Source organism: Struthio camelus, chromosome 3 (assembly GCF_040807025.1).
Source record: "Struthio camelus isolate bStrCam1 chromosome 3, bStrCam1.hap1, whole genome shotgun sequence".
In the NCBI taxonomy this organism is placed as follows: domain Eukaryota; kingdom Metazoa; phylum Chordata; class Aves; order Struthioniformes; family Struthionidae; genus Struthio; species Struthio camelus.
The window spans coordinates 119,188,837-119,208,883 of record NC_090944.1 but is presented as its reverse complement, the minus strand read 5'-3'; the positions used below and the strand labels follow the sequence as shown (position 1 = coordinate 119,208,883).

The following is a 20,047-nucleotide window of genomic DNA, read 5'->3' as shown; positions in this document are numbered from 1 at the left end:
TCGCAAAGTGTGCTTCCACCTGCTTTAGCCGTGGCTTGTGGCTTAAAGAAAGGAGGACGTTCCTATTCCCAGAATTTGCTGAGGGCCCCTGAGCCCTCTGACAATCTAAACCCAAGGATACCTCACATTTCCATTATCTATCTGACCAGCTTGAGTCTCTTTAGATCCCAAAGAGAATCTGCACTGGCCAGAAAGAGGAGATTATATGAAAACAGTCTAGGATCTGAGTTTGTTGACTTCATTGGGTTCTCAGCCCCAGCAACCTAGAATCTGAGTCCAGGTACAAACAAGTCCCATTTCATGAAGGTCACAATTTCCTTTCCTGGAAGACTTTACCCATAATAAAAAGAAGCATTGACATTTGCCTTTTGAACAACACCTGAACGTGGTGAGCACATCCAGTCAGCGCATTCATTCTCAGCTTCCATTGCCTTAAAGCAACAAATATATTGGAGGAGATACAGAGGGTGAACTCATAGCATAGCACGTTGCTTATCAACACCAAAAGTCCTGTGCACTGCAGACTTTTCAGTCACCGCAAATGTTAATACCCTTCAGCTGTGGACTACTTATCATGAAGAGATGGCTCTCACTCAAAGAGCTTCCAGTGAGACAGGTGGAAGAAGAAAGTGTTTGGAAGTGCTGCCTTCTCTACTGCCACAAGTTCTGCCCTCACGTGACCTGCCTGTGGAAGTATGTTCTGACCTGAAGGATGTCAGGTTTATGTGAAGGTCAGAAATGTAGCACAGTATCCTTTTGGCACTGCTTACAGGGCAAGCTCTAAATGTATTACTAGTCAGCACAAAGAACCATTTAGCTCTCTCTTTACCTACCCAAGGTGAAAGCTAGCTAGTAAAGGAATTTTCCTTCTTTACCCTCTCTAACTTTCTATGTCCTCTGCTTTAAGTTCTCCCATCCACTTACTAAAGCAGGAGGATTTGATCCTGGCCTTCTAGTCAGTTATCTTCTTTCTGTAACCTCTGAAATATTAAAAGATAGGATCCCTCATAGTACATAGTAGGAAATGTCCAGCTTGTTCTTGCAGCCTCTTTTTGTCACAGTGGACAGCTGGAGTGGGAGATAGCTTAGGCCTTCTGTTCTGCATGCTCCGCAGAGGGGCTTCCGCTGCCTGTGGCTGTGGGGCTCAGACGGCCATTTCCCCTGGTGTGGCTCCTCCTTGGTTTCCCTGCTGTCCCACGGCACCTCAGCCGGCCTCCTGGGCCCTCCTGGATGTGGGACACGTGCTGGAGTCCTGCTCAGAATGCCAGGCGAGTCCTAGAGCATTTATTTTTTAATCCCACGTTTTTCAACGCATTTCCTCAATTCCACAACTGTTTTATGTGGAGCACTGCAAAAATCATCCAGTGCGCTGCTATTCAGGAAATCTGTGTGATTGCTTTCCGCATCTGTAAGGCTGATAACAGGCAGGAACAAAGCCTTAAGGCTGGGTGTAGTGGGAGTGGCAGCAAAGGAAGCCTCTTTCGTTTTACAAAAAGTTGCTCTCCCAACCAAGCTCCACCTGATGTATAACAAAGAACCTAAACAAACAAGTTCAGATGTGCACCAAGGCTCCATACTTCCCATATGGAACTCTTTGTAGTTTTTAGTATTGTTACTGATGTTTTTTACAGTAGGACTTAGAGGCTAATCCAGAGGAGGACCCGTTGCCCATTGGTGCTGAACAGAGTGGCAGACAGCACCTGCCCTAAAATGGTTACTATCTAAATAGGCAAGGCAGGCGTCAGGCTATGGAAGGAGAGGAGACCACAGAAGCAGGGGGGAGCCGTGTGATAGGAGGCACCACTTTAGCACAACCTTTTAGTGTAGTTCTCAGGGAAGACTAAATAGGAATATGAGTTAAGGGCATGAGGAAAGGGTTCAGATAAAGCTATCATGAAGAAAGAAGGGGGATTGGAGCAAGCTGTCAGCACCCTCATGGCACACAAAGTCCAGTTAAACTTGTGGTGGGATCTCTGAGCCCCTGTGGGCCCTTAGTTTGGCTACAGCAGCTGCTGCTCCTAGAGGTCTCCTAGGAGATTTCCTAGAGGTGATCCCACCTGCGGCTTTCTCTACGGCCAAGGGGCCCTGCCAGGGTGTCTGAGGACAAGAAGGGTTTTTCTGAGTCCAGGAGGATGCTGAGAGGAAGGACCCTGGCTGGTGTCACCAGCCCAGCTGTGACTTGTGCTGCTGTTTCTGCTGGCTGGAGTAGTATCATTTTCCCCTCCATTTTCTTGTGGGCGAGCGTAAGGGGACTCCCCGAGTCTGGGTGCCTAGATCATGGCCTCTCTGCTTCTGAAAATGACTTCTCATTTTAAGACGGTGGCAGATCTGACTCAGATTATGATCTGGGTCTATTTTTCACCAACTTCTGTATTTGTACAACTTTCTGCTCAACAAAGAACAGCGGTCATTTTTGTTCTTGCCAGGGCAGAAAGGCGAATGCCTGTTGTTTGCTCTAACAACTAAAGAAGTTAAAATGGCATTGCACATATCTCAGTATTCTTAGCAGGCAGTTGCATGCATGCTATGTGTAAGATTTATTATTACTGCACAGGCTTTGAAACCCGCAGGTTTACAGTTAAACCACAAGTAATTTTGTCAGTTTTCAGCATTGTTAGCATTCTCAGGGGCCTCTGGAGACACCGCCTGGGAACATTTGTGGCAAATCTTGGTGCTCTGTTCTCGGGTTTATCTGAGTCAGACACATGCCAGTGCCAAACAGATCTCATCTTCCTATTTTAGGTTCTTATAAAGTCACCACAGAAGGGAGATGCCCCCACTTTTAACTGATGATGATACCTTCCCTATCTTCTGTTTTACCATGCAATCTGGCTTACCCTGGACGTTTGGATCAGAGGTTGCCTCTTCAGTGTATGCATAGGGAAGCCCCTTTTTCATACAGCCTTAGACACTGCTACAGTGTAAGTAATATATGTGCTTATGTGAACAGGAAAATGAATTTAGTCATTCTAAATAACTGGAGTCTGAAGAGAAACCCTTTTGTGCAAGTGTAGGATCCACTTCCACAAACTGTTTCAGCAAATCTATAATAGCAGTCATCGATAACCGTAAGTGTGAAAGGGTCTGAGTTGGTGGCCCTTCTCTGCCCTGCGTCTCTTAGAGGAGCAGGATTTTAATAGTGACGAATGTAATCAGCAGTTGATCAATCTTTGTTCAAAAACTGCACTTTTCCGGCGTGCCAGGCTGAGTCCAGCTGGGTTTCCTTCCTGGGTGAAGGCTTCCCCCAGGTGTCAAGCTTTGTGCTTTTTTCCACCTTCTGGTGACCCCTCCAGGTTAGCAGTGTTCATGCTCCGTAGCGTGCCTGGCCTGTTCATCACCTGCTGTGCGGATCTGCCTCAGCCGGGCCACCCACATACCTGGCCGGTGAATCAAGGTGGCCAGACAGCGTCTTCTAGCATCTAAATGAAAATTTATTTTATGAAGAGTTCTATTCTTTAGTCTACCTTCCTGTTTATCTTATCTAAAGTGCTTATGACATACTGGGGTAGGAGGGTAGGAAAAATTTTGTAATAGTAAGGATAGTTGTGCACTGAAATAAGAAAAATCTGAAATCTTTATCATTGGAGCTCTTAAAGAACAGATTAGGGAAACATTAACTAAGAATTAATAATGTTTAGGTAGAGCCACTCCCAGACAGGAGAAAACTAAATGACTTCTTGAAGTCCCTTTGTTCCAGTCAAAAATATTGTCAATTCCATGATGAAAATACAGGAATTCCTGCCTGTTCCAGCAGTGTCCACCCTCAAATTCCAACTACCACATTTTTCAAGACAAGTACGCAGTTTAAACCCTGTTACAGTTTGTCGTTGTTCTTCTTTGCATTTCTGACCTTTGAGCGTTCTGATCAAAAATAGTGTAGACCATGGCGCAGGAGGAAGCCAGCACGTTCAGCTTGTGCCTGGAAACGTGTTCAACAGAAGAGATGTCCCTGTGCAGTGACGGTTTCTACTGGAGTTTTTTTTTTTTTTTCAAACCATTCCTTATCTCCTGTCCCTGGCACAGTAAACTGTTCGTAGAATTTACTTTTCTGAGATAGACTCCTACTGTTTCTCTTGTGAACAGAGCTGGATCTTTCTGGTCTGATTTCTCAGCCTAAGAACTTCTCTGCTCAAGAACGCTGATTGAATCAGTGCCACGAAAATTCCCCTTTTAATTTCACAACTTATTTGTGTCTGCTCCAAAACAGATAAAGAGTCTTTCTAGACAAAGAGTCTAGAAAGTAATATAGCCTTAAATCTATTAAATCACCGTGATAAAATCATTCCAAAGAATTGCTTGCTCATTTTAGCAACCTGAGTAATGCACTCTGTGCACCCATGCATATAAAGACTAGCCAAGAAAGAGTGGAATCAAAACCAATGATGTTAGGTATATTACAGAGATTTTTCCTAAGGCACAATTTATATGTCCTCTCCTTTGTGTTCTCTCAGATAACAGCTGTCAAAACTTCAAGATTACTTGGGCTTGCACTCCAAACATATAAGTACATATAAGTCTTCCTAACTGTCTGTTCTATAACTCAATTTTCTTGATCTACAGCTATAAAGATGTTGCTTACCTGGTTATTCAGAGGAAGCTGTTGAGACAAAGAGAGGCAATTTGTGGTCCTGCAAGGGGTTTTCTCCTATTCCTCTGCCTACAACACTTCTGCTTTTATGTAAAACTTAGCCCTCCGTATTATTTATATTTCTGAACTCAGTAATTTCATCCCCAAGAGCTTGCTGGTGACTTCTTTAAGATCAAGAAAAATGGGTATCTTAATTTACGTGTTGACTTCTTGTCAACACGTAAATTATAGCCTTCGAGACGATCATGAGCATCTGGAGGTTTCCGCTAACATGGATTTATTTAGCTATTACTAGTATGTGCTGAGATCATCTTATAAATTACCATCCTATAGAATAATTTCCAACTCTCTATCCTTGTTTATCTTAGTTTATTACTAAGTACAGCAATATTTTACTTTAAGATCGTGCACCATGAAATATGAACAAATCTTACACAATGAGCAATAAATAAAAATGATCTTCTTAATTCTGTCTCCTCCACCTAAATTGCCTCATAAATAATGAAAGTAACTACTCCAAATGAAGTCAAAAGCTTTTTCAGAAATACCTTTGGAATCAGCTTTTAGGGTGCCATATCCATTTGAAGAAACCATCAAAACTTTTGGGGTTACCAGCACAACTCATCCTTCAAGAAGCAAACAATTGTGAAGAAAAATAGAGTTTCTCGATTAACCTTTTTTTCCTGTACAATGAGCCGACTCTTAATCTGAGAAATACATTCCAAGGTGCATAAAGCTTCTATTAGAAAAACTGTACAGATGGGTCACATGAGTTGTTTGTTGAATATAGCGTTTGGAAGTTGTATAAACCACTGCAGCTTTGTTCACTTGAAAGAGGTGCTGAATTATAGGTAAAGTATATTAAAAGAGCATTAGTATGCTAAAAGAGCATTAAAAGAGCATAAAATTGCGTTGCAATTACAACAAATGCATTGCGAGGGCTATGTAGCATGTGATCTAATTGTTGCAAATTTGGAGATGGTTTTCTTACAGTTTTTGGCAAAACAATATGAACTTCCCTGTGGCCTCGAAGTAAGTGGGCCAAGTTCTGTACATAAGCCCTGTGAAATCCCACTGACTTCAAAATTTGTCCTGTATATTTAACTGGTCACAGTAACAAAAGCATGCTGAACTTAAATAAGCACATTAAATAACGCAGGCATACCTGAGCTTCAAAAATATCCTTCATTTGAAAGGTAGCAAAATACGTACCACATACTTATTCATTACATGTAACCCAGAGAGGCTACAGAAATGAACAAATCATGGTTTCTCATGAAATGTCTGTTTCAAGGGTTTTTTTGTCTGTTGTTTCTTAAATAGACATAGGAAGAACCGTGAAGCTGCCAGTGAACTTCTGATGAGACTGAAAGATAACAGGGATCTTCAAAAGTTTCTTCAGGATTGTCAAGAGGTAAATTTTGTCCTTTCACTCTTAACTTTAAAGCTGCATCCTGCAGAAGAACACCCTCACCCCATCCGTGGTGGAATGCTCAGTATTCTTCAGTCAAGTCATCCAGTAACATCCACTGTGAAGTAAACAATTTAAAAAAAAACCTACAAAAGTTCATCTTTTCTGCTGTTTTCGACCATGATCTTAATTTTTTTCCATTCATCATCTAAGCTGAAGACAGGGAAAATTGCCATAAGCAGCGAAGATTTTCAGCTGTGGTATAAATTAATCATGTGGAATCTGGTGGGATTAGCACTGAACTCAATATTATTAAGAATTTTGTCTGAAGCTGTGTAAATGTATGTGGCCAGGTTCAGGAGATTTCCTCAAGTGATTTCTGCAAAACACTAATCAGAAGCACAAAAGGCTAGAAATATGAGAGAAGCAGGATTCATGTGTTGTTTATCTGATAGTCTGCATGTGTGTAAAACTGTTAGGTAGTTCTGGCATTAAAAAAAAATCCTTTCCAGATTCCCTGATGACTTACGTGGACCCTTTACACTAAAGGCAACATTTAAAGTTAGAAATAATCTTATTCTTAACATGACAAATTAATCAAGTAATTTCCAGGTTATTTCATGCAGTACTGACAGATACTAAAGAGCCGTATCTGTGATATGTATTAAAAACTAGCTGTCCGTATTTGAAGCACTGAAAGAGAGATGACTAGGTGAAAGCTGTGCTTTTAATTGCAAGAGTGAGCGCCTTAGCTGTACATCTCAGCCAGCTACAGGAGACTGTAAGTCACTGCAGTGTGTCGAAATGGAGTTGTCCCCCAGCTGAGAGTTCATACAAGAAAGAAGCAAAATGACGCTCATAAACTGGACAAATGGTGTTTACTGCTTGGTTGCCTAGATGCAGTCTGGCTTCCTGCGGGGAGTTGCATTGCATAAGCTAACCATGAGCTCAGATACTACCACCTCAATAGTAAAAACATGACAGATTAGCAAAAATTCTGCTGTTACTAGCAGCAGCTTCTTCCTTCCTCTATGCCATTTCTAATACAAAGATCCCTCTGGTTCGTGGATTTCTAGATTTGGCGTGAATGAGGTCGTGTTCCCTAGAATCCGTTTTTTCCCCTATATCTTTGAATGAGAAAGGAAAACATGAAAGAGCTAGCGTCTGGCCTTCCTGAATGCATTTTCTCTCTGTTTCTCTCCATCCACCAACGCATGGATGTCTCAGCTGCACAGCCTCAAAAGACAGAAATTAAGATACCAAAACGTTAGGAATTTCCCCCGTTCATTTTGAAAGGTCGTTAGCCTTGATGTTGATTGGACGCTGTTGCTTTCCTCGAAGACAGGCGTAATGGGACTTAGAATTGGGCGTCAGCGTGATTACGAAGCGCCAGTCTGGGCCAGAGGGGCTCTGTCACCTCCAGCCAGGCGCAGGCTCTCGGCTCTTTGGAGCTCCCTGCTGCCCCCTCCCAGCACTTCACGGAGCACCGCTGTCCCGGGGAGGTGGAAGGAGCCAAGGGAATACCTCACCCCTCAGGGTTTCGTTAGGTCTGGCCGCGAAGCCAGGATTTGCTAGCAAATGGATTTGAACCAGTCCTTTATTTCGCCTGGCAGCCATCTGTCAGCCTTGCTGCGCCAGGGGTTAGGCAGGGCTCCCTGCCTAAGGGAAAAGGAGGAGTGTTTGGTACAGTGCCCCCCTCTCTCAGCGCGGCCACTTTTGTCATTAGTCACTGCAGGCCGAAGCGCTCTTCTGAATCTGATCTGCTGCCCGTGTCTCCATCCTCTCCCCGGCTCACTACTCAGGCAGCGAGCAGGGTCGGGGCGCCCGCGAAGGCGGTAGGATAACGCTCGTAACAGCAGCTCAGCAAGGAGGGCTGCAGGTGAAGCTCCCCTCCGGGTCACAGGCGGCAGGAAATGCAGCAGATTTTCTTGGTGGTGGTAGTCAGGTACACTGTCACGTGTTAACACTGGAGCGTTGCTCTCGCATTCATAAATATGAATGTGTTAGGTAAATTTGCTGAGTGAATGAAATAAAGTGTAACAGCAGCAAAATCCTGAGAAGAGGAGAGTTGATATTTGCCGTTTTCGTCGACTTGCCGCTCTTCCACGACTGGCCTTAGACGAGATTAAAGCTGATGTTCCCTGTAAGCGCTTGGAAGTCCCAGCACTGTCTGGGCTAATTTCTCTAGGGACGCCAGAGTGAAGGAGTTTGGCTAGACTCCGCCTGTCAGAAATTTTCGGTCTGTTCATTGAGTGTGCCGGCAGGTTTCGTCATGCAACGTAGACGTCCGTGAACCTTACGCAGCAATATAGGCCATATCAGTCTGGGTTTTTACAATGTCGGGGAAGAGCAACAGCAGTGCTGTTTCACCTTGCCTTACTGCACTGCCAGTTTTACAAAGGTTTCTTCTCTGCATTTTTTTTTTTTTTTTAGTTCATGGCCGTTTTTTTCTTTGCAGAGTGTTGTAGTCTCCTTGGAGTTGACTATATGAAACAAAATTGTGGGGTATGGTTGCAGGAGATGGGAGAAAGCCTAATATGTAGTTTTGCTGGCATTAACAACTAACTCAAGGTTTTCTGGAGAAATAGATACCTCAAGTGTCATTCTGAGGCACTATCTCAGCAAATTATTACTTTTTGTTATTATTATTTTTTAAATCTACCTTTGCACTAAAGATACTGGTTTCCAGTGACACTATTCATTTCAAAACCTTAATTTTAATAGTTACCCTACAAGTACTCTCTTTGCACTTCTGTGATATCAGAAGGAGCATAACAAGATTCTGAAAGACAGAAATGTGGGTTTTACCCCAACTACCATTGGCTGACTGTATATCGCTTATCGCCTGTGTCTCACTTCACCCCATCTGGTAGAAGAGCTGATACTACCTTTCTTTGTGAAACACTTTTAAATGCCCAGAAGGTTTAACGCAGTGGCTGAGTAAAAGCAAGCCATGAAAGACAAGCACTGCAATTTGCAGAGTACAGCAGCTGCCTTTTATCCAGCAAGGCAGGAGTGCAACCACTAATTTAGGGTTATATAGTAATCCTTCATGTAGCCTTTGAATGTTAAGTAGCACAGTAGCCTGTTAAAGCTGTAAACCTTGATACTTATGGAGGTCTCTATTAAGATGATCATTTTTCTATTTAGATGATAGAAAGATAGGCAAGGAATTTTTGATTGGACTGATAAATTTTCCCTTTTTTGTGGAGCCTAACAGTGCCTTTAAGGGATGTTTTAAAAAACGTTCATGAATTTGGAATGAATTTGTTGTTCAAGTATGGTGAATAAACAATAGTGAATGGGCAAGTCTTGCTTGTGTTCTGTTACTCCTTTTGTCGTGGTGTTTTCTCAGTAGGATGGCATGCATTGCAGAAATGGCATTCTAGAAACAAAGCTGAAATTTGTTTTGACATTTGCCTCTTTGGTAGGCAACTCTAAATATGCAGAAAATGGAACTTTTTGCAAGGTCTGTAAAGATTTCTGTGAATGTTTTTTCATCTACACTGTAGGAATATGGATGGTTAGAGCAGTCAAAAACTGATCCTAAGAGGAAATTTGATGTTTGCTGCTACAATCGTTTTCACATTCCATTTGCACTTGGCAAACAAGCTATTTTTTAAAGCATTGATTTTCTCCAGCGTTGATTTGGAAGTTGTTCTTAGCACCTATATACTTGCAGAAAATCAGAACAAAATCAGTTTTGGATTTTATATAATGGGAAAAGGAATGTCTTGAGTAGCAAAAGTCTTATTGGAGATTGGATGAACACACAGGTTAAGTTTATCATTTATGTAACCTATACAGAGAAAAGATTATGGAGGAAAGTTACAAATGTAATGTGAATGAGTGGTACAAACCACCTTTATTTTTAAAACGTTCAATATAAGTAGAAATACAGAATTTCTCTTTCAGTGTTTCCCTGAAAAATTTACCTTGAGGCTTTGTGTAATAATTCTGGAGACTGACTTTTGCATTCCACTTCATTATCAGGTACTTCTGCAACATCTCTGGGAAGTCAGTAAGACTCCACAGGGGTGTTAGGATGGCATTTAAGTCAGAGTCCTAAGTAGTACATTGAGTAATGTTGCAAGGGAAAAGCTGTGTAAAAATTCATTGTAACCAATAAACACATCCCTGATTCTCTTCCTGCTGAACTGGGTGAGATCTGCATATTTCATTTTGCTCATGACGGAGTTGGTTCCTTTCTCCTTAGGTTATTTATATATTGTAGATGGTTGTGTAAGAGGTGGATCCTTGACTGAACCCTGAATCTCAGTCAGTTGAATATTAATCAATTGACAATCTCTGAATCTCATGCAGCTTTCCTGTAGTGGGTCTCTCCGAATCCTTAGTCCTGAGCCATTTTGATACTTTGCATTGGTCCCCTGCTCTAGGTGTTTGAGAAGTCACGATCACCTGTGTATTTTCCTTTTCAGCTCTCACTCTGGATCAATGAAAAGATGCTTACAGCCCAGGATATGTCCTATGATGAGGCGAGGAACCTGCACAGCAAATGGCTAAAGCATCAGGCATTTATGGCAGAACTTGCATCTAACAAAGAATGGCTGGAGAAGATTGAAAAGGTAATTCAGTTATGTCCGAAAAATGCCCTTTCCTTTGTTGAAGATGGTTATGAGCAAAGAGGAGATATATTCCTCTCCAGAACTGGTCCTTGAATCATCTGTGCAGCTAAGGCAAAAGTTGTCATTACAGTAGAATAAGTATCTATTTGATTTTGTCTCCATCTAACCTATTTTATTTCTCACTCATGTTAAATATTTTTTACAAGACATTCTCTCACAGAATTCTTATTGGCTTTTTTGCCAATGTAGTTTTGTCTCTGTAGTAGTTTTCTCATCTGTTAGGAGGCCTTAACCTATTTTTCACATCCAAAACGTAAAAGTGGCAAATATTGTAATTTGAGCTAACAAAATAAAAGTACTTACTGGGCAAATCACTGAAAGTGGGTGAATTTAGACACTCGTGCTGTCATGTTGGTTTTCATTCTTTCAGGACTGTAATCAGCCTGCCTTTCCACATGCAAACTTAATGCGTGACGGTAGAGTACAGCCAGTTCTGTGATCAATTAACAGATTCCCAGCCCTGTATCCAGTTCCTTTGAAGGCTGTAATGTGCCATGATGTACATTTTTTTGCCCCCGTTTCTTGTTTGGAACTCTGAAACACAACGGAGGTCTCATATGTAGCTTTGACAATGGATTTCTGTTCAGTTTCAGTTAGCTTAATTGCTCATTTCCTTTCCCACTTTGGCACGCTGTATCCCATTAGAGGCTTTTCTGTGATCTGCAAATAGTAATACCTTTTAATGGTGTAATTAGAAGGCTGTTCTTAGTACTTGAAGTACTTTTTTGGTGATGCTAATACATCCTCATCCTTTGCTTCTGAAAAAATGAGATTGCGACAAAGAAGTACCAAAGGGGTTGGTATATTAAGCCGCAGCTGAAGATCACTGTATTAATATTATCAGTGGTCACTCCTATTAAGTGTGCTGGGCTGTGGGTAGCGTTCACATCTGAAGAGATTTTTCCATTGTCAGAGTTCCAACTAGATGCAGAGGTAGAAGTGCAATTAACAGTGAAGTAAATACTCCCAGATCTTTCTGGAAACAAAAAGAGATCATAAGACTAAATGCTTTGCTGGTGTTTTCCTAGTTGCAGGGCTCCTGCTCCCCAACAAAGATTGTTCCTCTCTGGGAATGGTATTACCTTAAACGATCTGGTGAGCTTTGAGGGGCTGAGGGAAGGCAAGATGTGTTCCCAGAAGGCCCACAGTAATTGATTTAACACACTGATATAACCCTCTTCAGTCCCTTAGTTCAGCTTTGGTGCCATAAGTTCCCTCTCCCAGCATTGCCTTGGATGTCTGTCATTCCCCCGACAAGATGACCCACAGCGTGGGGTGGATCCTGCAGAAGTGGGGCAGCTGTAGCTCCCCCTCCTCTGGCACACAGGCGTGGGGGCAGCCTGCTCCCTCCTGGCCTCTGCAGGGCTTCCCACAAAGAGACACGTGTGGTGCCTAAGAGAAAGGAGGTGTCACTTGACCTTCCCCTTGCCAAGAAGCTCTTCCTGGCAACGGAGGGACCTAGGAGACGTTGTTCTGGAAAAAGTCATTGGATAATTGGTGATAGAAAATGAGCGGTTGATGCTGCCAGCAGATGAGGAATCCTGAGTGCTTCCTAATCAGAATGATTTAACTAACAGACTGTGAGTGCTGCTGAGGAGGTACCAGGGTGTTTGCTCTTTGCTTTGCAGGAGGGAATGCAGCTCATTGCAGAGAAACCGGAGACTGAAGCCGTAGTGAAAGAAAAGCTGACAGGTCTCCATCAAATGTGGGAAGAGCTCGAATCTACTACCCAGACCAAGGCACAGCGCCTCTTTGATGCAAACAAGGCTGAGCTTTTTACGCAGAGCTGTGCTGATTTGGATAAGTGGTTGAATGGTTTAGAGAGTCAAATTCAGTCGGACGACTACGGAAAAGATCTCACCAGTGTCAACATCCTGTTGAAGAAGCAGCAGGTAAACAGAGCACAGGTTGCAGCGTGGGCAGATCGGCAGATCTCGGCATTCATATGGCAGAGAGGGGATCCTTTCCACTTAGAATAAGGTTTCATTTGCATTTCTTTTGTCCTGTTGTCCATTTTTCTTCATGAAAAAGCAGCACCACCTTCAGAAACAAACCAGCCATACATTTCTTAATGCAGTCTCTCCTCTGTACTGCCTTCTTTTCCCATGTTTATATCTTTATTGTGTCTCCTGCTGTAGTTCTCCAGTTACCAATCATTCCCTCCTTGTATATGGCTTCTTCCCTGTGATTCAAAGTTGTCCAATGCTGGTTGGTCCCTGCTTCCCTGCCGTAAGGACGGCAGGGAGCAATGTAATGCTGGCCGGGCAATCGGCTGCGCTCCAAAGTTGTTCAGCGTAACTTGTGGATAACTGATAGAAGAGATTCAGCTGTGCCCTGTAGGCCAAATTTGCCATTTGAGCAAGCAGGCACAACTCTGAGGGTTATCAGTGGGTGGCACCAGTTGTGAAGCGGTGAATCTGTGTTTAAGTCCTGTTCCTTGCAATGTGTTACAGTAATTATTAATGTGATAAATCCTTACTGACCAGCATCTGTTCTTCCTTCTTGTGAAGCTATTGACATTCCATAGTCATATAAACTGTTTTACCCTATTTTTCAAGTCCTTCTGGCATATTTCTTCCTGTTCAGATGCTAGAGAATCAAATGGATGTTCGTAAGAAGGAGATAGAAGAGCTGCAAAGCCAGGCACGGGCTTTAAGTCAAGAGGGGAAGAGTACAGATGAAGTAGATGGCAAACGCCTCATCGTAGAAAAGAAATTTTTGGAGTTGTTGGAACCTTTGAATGAAAGAAAGGCAAACCTGCTGGCCTCCAAAGAGATCCACCAGTTCAACCGGGATGTAGAAGATGAGATTGTGAGTACAAAAGAAATCCTGTTCCCTAGACACAAGGAAAATGTCACAGCTATCAAAGAACTTGGAAGACACCTGTTCCATCATGTCTCTTAATAGCATGTTAGACTAATGCTGCTTTTCATATCGCGTGAATCCTAGCCTCTGTTTGCTGTTCTAGCTCTATCTCGTGTTGCTTGGGATCAGATGTGCTCTTTTCTTTTGCTTTCAGTTGTGGGTTGGAGAGAGGATGCCTATAGCAACATCTACTGATCATGGACACAACCTCCAGACTGTGCAGCTGCTAATAAAGAAAAATCAGGTAGGTAGGTGCTGTTAGAGCTCCTTATCTAATATTTCCCTTTAGCGCTAACTAAAGGAAGGATGTTTGATGAGGCTGTATTCGGAAGGAGTCCATGTGCTGTAGAGGCTGGAGGCGAAATTATGCTTTGGTGGAGATGCGCCGGGGAAGGTGGGGTGGGCTCAGACGGCTGGTGTGTTTGTTGCAGGACACTCGTGGAGGGGCAGCCCTGGTTTGTCCATGTGAACTGATGGCCTGTGTTATGCTGCCCCACTGGAGGTGAGACCCTTGGCTGGCACTGCTTTTTTCGTTAGGTGCAGTGTCTCATCAGTCTGTTTTTCTCCCATGTAGACCCTTCAGAAAGAAATCCAGGGACATCAGCCTCGTATTGATGATATTTTTGAGAGGAGTCAAAACATTATCACAGACAGTAGCCCTAATGCTGAAGCGATTCAGCAGAGGCTTGCAGACTTGCAGCAGCTGTGGAACCTCCTAATTGAAGAGACAGAGAAACGCCACAAGCGCCTGGAGGAGTCTCACAGAGCACAGCAGTATTACTTTGATGCTGCAGAGGCCGAGGCCTGGATGAGTGAGCAGGAACTCTACATGATGTCGGAAGAGAAAGCCAAGGTGAGCAGCTCCACAGTGACACTAGTTTGGTTTTAATTGCTCAGCTGGAGGGGGAAAGGCGACATAATTTATTATGCCACTAATGTCATGGTGGCATAAACAAATTTAATTCCCTTGTGAAATCTCAAGTGATCATCTTTTGTATCTGTTATGACATCTGTAATAGTGTGGAGGATAGGCCTTGCTGTAATGCGCTAGTGAAGCAGCCTCAGAAAGTGGGTAGCATCTCTGTGCCTTTCTTTTCTGTAAGGTCAGATTTACCAGTACAGGCCAGTTAGGTCAAAATTTTTGGCAGTTTTGAGTCGCTGAGAACAGCACGATGCACCTGTGTGTGCCTCAGGCTTGATGTTTCGGTCAAGTGATGCCACTAGTCATCAGCTGCAGGACTGCCTTTACTCCCAGTGAAGTGAAATCTGAACAAACAGTACCAAAGACTAGTTTAACTCCTGTTTTTGCAGTACGGTATTGCCAGGAGGTGTTAGTGTGCTGTATCTTATTTGTTATTTACATAAATGCAGTGTGTTCATGATACAATAAAACTCAGCTTTCTATCAACGTAACACATTCCACAGGTTTTCAATCTTCAAGTAGCAAGGATCTGTGTTTTCTTTTTTTATATCTAAGCAATGCACATGTAAAGGAGTATTAATATTCAACTTTTGAACAGTTTATCCTGAAGAATACTTTAATCAAAAAGCTTATTGGCAATTCCAAGTAACATCGAGAGTTGGGGGTTGTTTTTATCTATTATAACAAAACATTGAAAGTTCAGATCAGAATTTCTCCAGGCACTTTTGTGGAGAATCCTTTGGCACTGGCTCCTTAGGATTTCTTATCTTTGGCCCAGGTTGTAGTTGAAAAGCCTGACAAATGACATGCCTAAAACTATTCCCTTTTTCTGAGCTGTGCACAATCACCAGGGTTGTGTAAAAACACAAAGAGCTTCATAGAAGAGGAAATCTAACATGCTCAGTGCACAGCTGATGTCATTTTGTTCTGCATCCCACACGGGCTTTTGCATTCGCCCTTTCAGTTGTCATTTCACTTTCTGTGGATACCATTTACCATAAACTCAGCTATTTATATACCATTGTCAGAACAACTTGTCTTCAAGTTGTGCTTCTTTATAAGTCTTTCTAGCTACTGATCTGTCTTCACACACCAAGATGAACTGGCTATGCTGAGTCTTTGCCTGGACTGGGGGAACTGAGCTGTCATTTTCTGTCACTGTTACAGGATGAACAGAGTGCAGTATCCATGCTGAAGAAACACCAGATTTTGGAACAGGCTGTGGAAGACTATGCTGAGACTGTGCACCAGCTTTCCAAAACCAGCAGAACTTTGGTGGCAGATAATCACCCAGAAAGGTATTAACTCTATTTTTAATGGGATCATGAATTCTTTCAGTAGATCACTTCACTGGCTTGTTCTGATGTGTAAAGACCGCAGCGAACAGTAAATAGCTCAGAAGAGTGCACAGGGGAAGCCAAGTTCAGCCTCATTCGGTTTGACGTGCATGTTGGCCCATCCTGCTTAGGCCAGGGATAGGAGTTTAGGAGAACCAGGATGCTAAGTGCAGTTTTCTGTCCTGAACAAGGTCAGTGTGTGCAGCTGTATTCTGGATACTGCTGGGCACCTTCATTAACCCTCTGGTGTACACTTTGTATAGGCCAGCGGTATCAGGTCTGCCAGGTCCCTTGAACTTTACAGAGGTATAGCAATCTTGAGAGATAACGAGTCATATGCAGTCAACTTCATATCAGCCAACTTCATATCCAGACTGTAGAGTTAGTTATTTATCTCTTCTCTCTTAAAGCAGTTGTCTCCAAGATCTAGCCCTTTTCTTTGAAGTTCTGGTAGAATCAGAGAGTTGAATCTGAAATTTTAAACGATAACAATAACCAATAACATCTTGTTATTGGTTGATTAATCTGAATTTTCATTAAGTGGCTTTCCCAGTGAGAGTACTCAAGAAGCTTAAGAGCTGTTTAGCTGTGAGAGCTGCAGCTAGGCAAACTGAAATCTCCAATGGCTTTGACTACTAGGGTGATTTGACTGTGAGGCTGATTTGTTTAGCTCCTATGCCTTGGTTGAAGATAGGAGTATTTTAGGAAAGTTAATCCCTTCCTCTCTTGGAAGCTTGGTTGTTACTTAACTCAAAAGCACTCTCTTGTGGTCATTGTAATTTCTGGTGAGAATGGTTTTCCTGGCTCAGACGGTTGAGCACTAGAATAACATAAATCTTTATGTGGCAGAGGGAAGGCAATCAGGCAGGGCTATGTGGCTCAGAAGAAAAACAAGCAAAAGATATTGCAAGTAGAAACATTAATCACTTTTGGAAATGCTGACAAGAAGTTAACCATGAGCCAGCAACGTGCCCTTGTGGTCGAGAAGGCCAACGGTCTCCTGGGCTACATTAGGAAGAGTGTTGCCAGCAAGTCGAGGGAGGTGATCCTGCCCCTCTACTCAGCCCCGGTGAGGCCTCATCTGGAGTACTATGTCCAGCTCTGGGAGCCCCAGTCCAAGAGAGACATGGCACTACTGGAGAGAGTGCAGCGGAGGGCTACGAAAGTGATTGGGGAACTGGAACATCTCTCTTATGAGGACAGGCTGAGGGAGCTAGGCCTGTTTAGCCTGGAGAGGAGAAGACTGAGAGGCGATCTCATTAATGTATGCAAATATCTAAAGAGAGGGTGTCAAGAGGCTGGGGCAAGACTCTTCTCCGTGGTGCCCAGCGACAGGACAAGAGGCAACGGGCACAAACTGAAACACAGAAAGTTCCATCTGAACCTGAGGAAAAACTTCTTCACTGTGAGGGTGACAGAGCACTGGCACAGGTTGCCCAGAGGGGTAGTGGAGTCTCCTTCCCTGGAGATATTCAAAAGCCGTCTGGATGCAGTCCTGGGAAATATACTCTAGAGGACCCTGCTTGAGCCAGGGGGGTTGGACGAGATGATCTCCAGAGGTCCCTTCCAACCTCAACCATTCTGTGATTCTGTGAAATGAAAATGAACACTACTTACCTTAGCAGCTTGGATCCTGCCCCTATTCATAGAAAGACTCTGGTGTGATCTGTGGTCAAACAAATGAAGAGCTTTGTTCCCACCTTCACTTTCTCAAGCCATGAGCTATATGTATGTGGCAGAAGAGATTTCCAGCTAGTGTAGTCAGCTCTACCAGCAAAGGATTGGTCCAGGGTGTTTGAGCTAGATTCCTGCATACAGCAGACGCACATGCATTCTGTGAATTAAATATCCTAGGAGTGATTTTTGTTCCTTATATTTTATTCTTTACCTTTATTATTTGTGAAAGACAGCAAGGGCTCAAAGCTCTTTTTTTTTTCAGCGAGCGTATCAGCATGCGTCAGTCCAAGGTGGATAAGCTGTACGCAGGCCTGAAGGATCTAGCTGAAGAGAGAAGGGGCAAGCTGGATGAGAGACACAGGCTGTTCCAGCTTAACCGTGAGGTGGACGACCTGGAGCAATGGATTGCTGAAAGAGAGGTGGTGGCGGGATCTCATGAGCTGGGACAGGATTATGAACACGTAACGGTAGGTTCCTTGGACGTGGCTGCAGTTTAACATAGCTTTTCTGGGCGCTGCATGCAATGGATGGTTAATATAAATGCATGGCTGATTTGCTTAGTTTGCTCAGATCACTTTATAACTATATTGCTGCATGAATCTGTTTCTTTGTGTTTCAGATGCTACAGGAGCGATTCCGAGAATTTGCCCGAGACACTGGAAACATTGGCCAGGAGCGTGTCGATACCGTTAACCACATGGCAGATGAACTCATCAATTCTGGACATTCTGACGCAGCGACGATTGCAGAGTGGAAGGACGGTCTCAACGAGGCCTGGGCTGATCTCCTGGAGCTCATTGACACGAGAACACAGATTCTGGCGGCCTCTTACGAACTGCACAAATTTTACCATGATGCCAAGGAAATCTTAGGGCGTATTCAAGATAAACATAAGAAACTGCCTGAGGAGCTTGGTAGAGACCAAAACACAGTGGAAACACTACAGAGAATGCACACAACATTTGAGCATGATATCCAGGCTCTCGGCACCCAGGTGTGTAGCAAGCCAGCAAGCAGTGAGTGCTGTCTGTGGATATAGGGGTCTGTTGCAGAGTGCTTCCACTGCGCTTGGCCCCCCTGTGGCTGGGAGGCAGAGTGCTGCCAGCTGCTCTTCCAAGTGTATTTCTGCAGGAATAACTTCACATGAACCATTTTCTTACCTATTTTTCTGCTTCTCTGTCATTGCGTAGGTCCATTAGTTTCCCTAATATAGATTTCTAGAAGTATGCAGACTTCTGAATGCATAGATAATTGTCTTTTGAACATTATTCCATCTGCTGCCCTTGGTGGGAGAAGAAATTATGAAGGCAGAGAGCTTCTGTATTGATTTGTGGTGAAGCGGAAAGCTGTGATGTCTCCCGACAGTCTTAGCCTGTGCCCCCACAGCGTTCCTGCTCTGTGGTTAGGCATGGAGAATGGATGGAGAGGCACGACCGTAATGCAGTCTAGTCCTTAGAGGACCTTCTCTAACTGCCTCAAGCAGTAGTACTGGCAATACACTGTGTGGCTAAGGTGGTTGGAAAAGAGCTTACATGCAAAGAAAAAAGTTCATTTGACTTACTATAGTGTCTCTTTAGGCAGCATCTGGAAGACATTGAACAGATATTAAATCTGTCAAGAATTTATAAAAAAAACAGAGGTGACAGGAAATATGGCTTTCAGATTTTTCTGTTCTTAAGATAGTTCTTGGGCAATATTCATACTAAGTGTTCTGGAAGTCACCTTAGACCTGCTCCCTATGCCATACGTTCACCTTCGTGAACATGAGACACAGCTAATCTGTCCCATAGAAGAACAGCTATTCCAAATGATACTTGGGGGCAGGGGCAAAAATTTAGGGATTCCTAGGTTTGTAAAAAAGTTGTCCTGCTATGCATTTTTTTTTCTATTGTCTGAGGGGCAAAGGAAGTCTGTAGACCCTCATAGAGTCTTTCTGACTTTGTTATGAATTTAAATATCTTAACTTAAACTTAACTTAAGTATCACTTTTTTTATGATGCTGCCTAGCAGCAGGCTGAAGAGATTTGAAATGCATAGTCCAGGCTAAGATTTTTAAAAGCAGCCAAATTTGATCTAATTCTGATTCTTCTGAAGCTAAGGTATGTTAAATAGAAGATACAGAAGAGAGCTATTCAGCTGTCAGCACACATGCAGCGCACGGGGGATTCTAAACCAAAAGAAAATGTTCAGCTGCCAAAATGAGAATTTCAGAAAGCAACGAGTTGCTCAAGGAGCGTGGGTGTAATGACTGCTCACATTTATCCCAGTAGGTCAGAAAAGATAGCCTTTATGGCTGAGTTGCTTGCCAAGTTTTGATTTTGTTGCAATTTACATAGTTGTTTACACCAGAGTAAAGGGGCTGTAGCAACCATTTGATGTGAAAATGTTTTATGTCTAGAAGCTACACATTATATGCATAAAACGGGAGACATTCCCAAAACACTAATCCCAATCTCTCAAAAAGGTTTAGTAATTATAATCAAGACCGTATTGAAAGCATATATAATTATAGCATAGAATTGTGGGCAAAGCAGCTGGGATAGGTTTGGGGTAAAACAGAGAAGTACCAGGATAGAGCATCATGGGAGTGGCATGATTTCT

The 20,047-nt window shown here is 43.1% G+C and overlaps 1 protein-coding gene across 9 annotated transcripts in view; it reads left to right on the top strand.

Annotated features, from left to right (window-relative positions):
* Window positions 1-20,047, top strand: part of SPTBN1 (spectrin beta, non-erythrocytic 1) — a 148,940-nt gene that overhangs the window by 111,536 nt on the left and 17,357 nt on the right. For all 9 annotated transcript variants that reach the window (XM_068939953.1, XM_068939952.1, XM_068939950.1 and 6 more), the window contains 9 exons: window positions 5,912-6,002; window positions 10,439-10,585; window positions 12,274-12,537; window positions 13,232-13,456; window positions 13,665-13,754; window positions 14,085-14,363; window positions 15,600-15,730; window positions 17,709-17,913; window positions 18,066-18,440. In XM_068939953.1, the coding sequence (XP_068796054.1) occupies window positions 5,912-6,002; window positions 10,439-10,585; window positions 12,274-12,537; window positions 13,232-13,456; window positions 13,665-13,754; window positions 14,085-14,363; window positions 15,600-15,730; window positions 17,709-17,913; window positions 18,066-18,440 (1,807 nt within the window). The remainder of the gene's footprint in view (window positions 1-5,911; window positions 6,003-10,438; window positions 10,586-12,273; window positions 12,538-13,231; window positions 13,457-13,664; window positions 13,755-14,084; window positions 14,364-15,599; window positions 15,731-17,708; window positions 17,914-18,065; window positions 18,441-20,047) is intronic.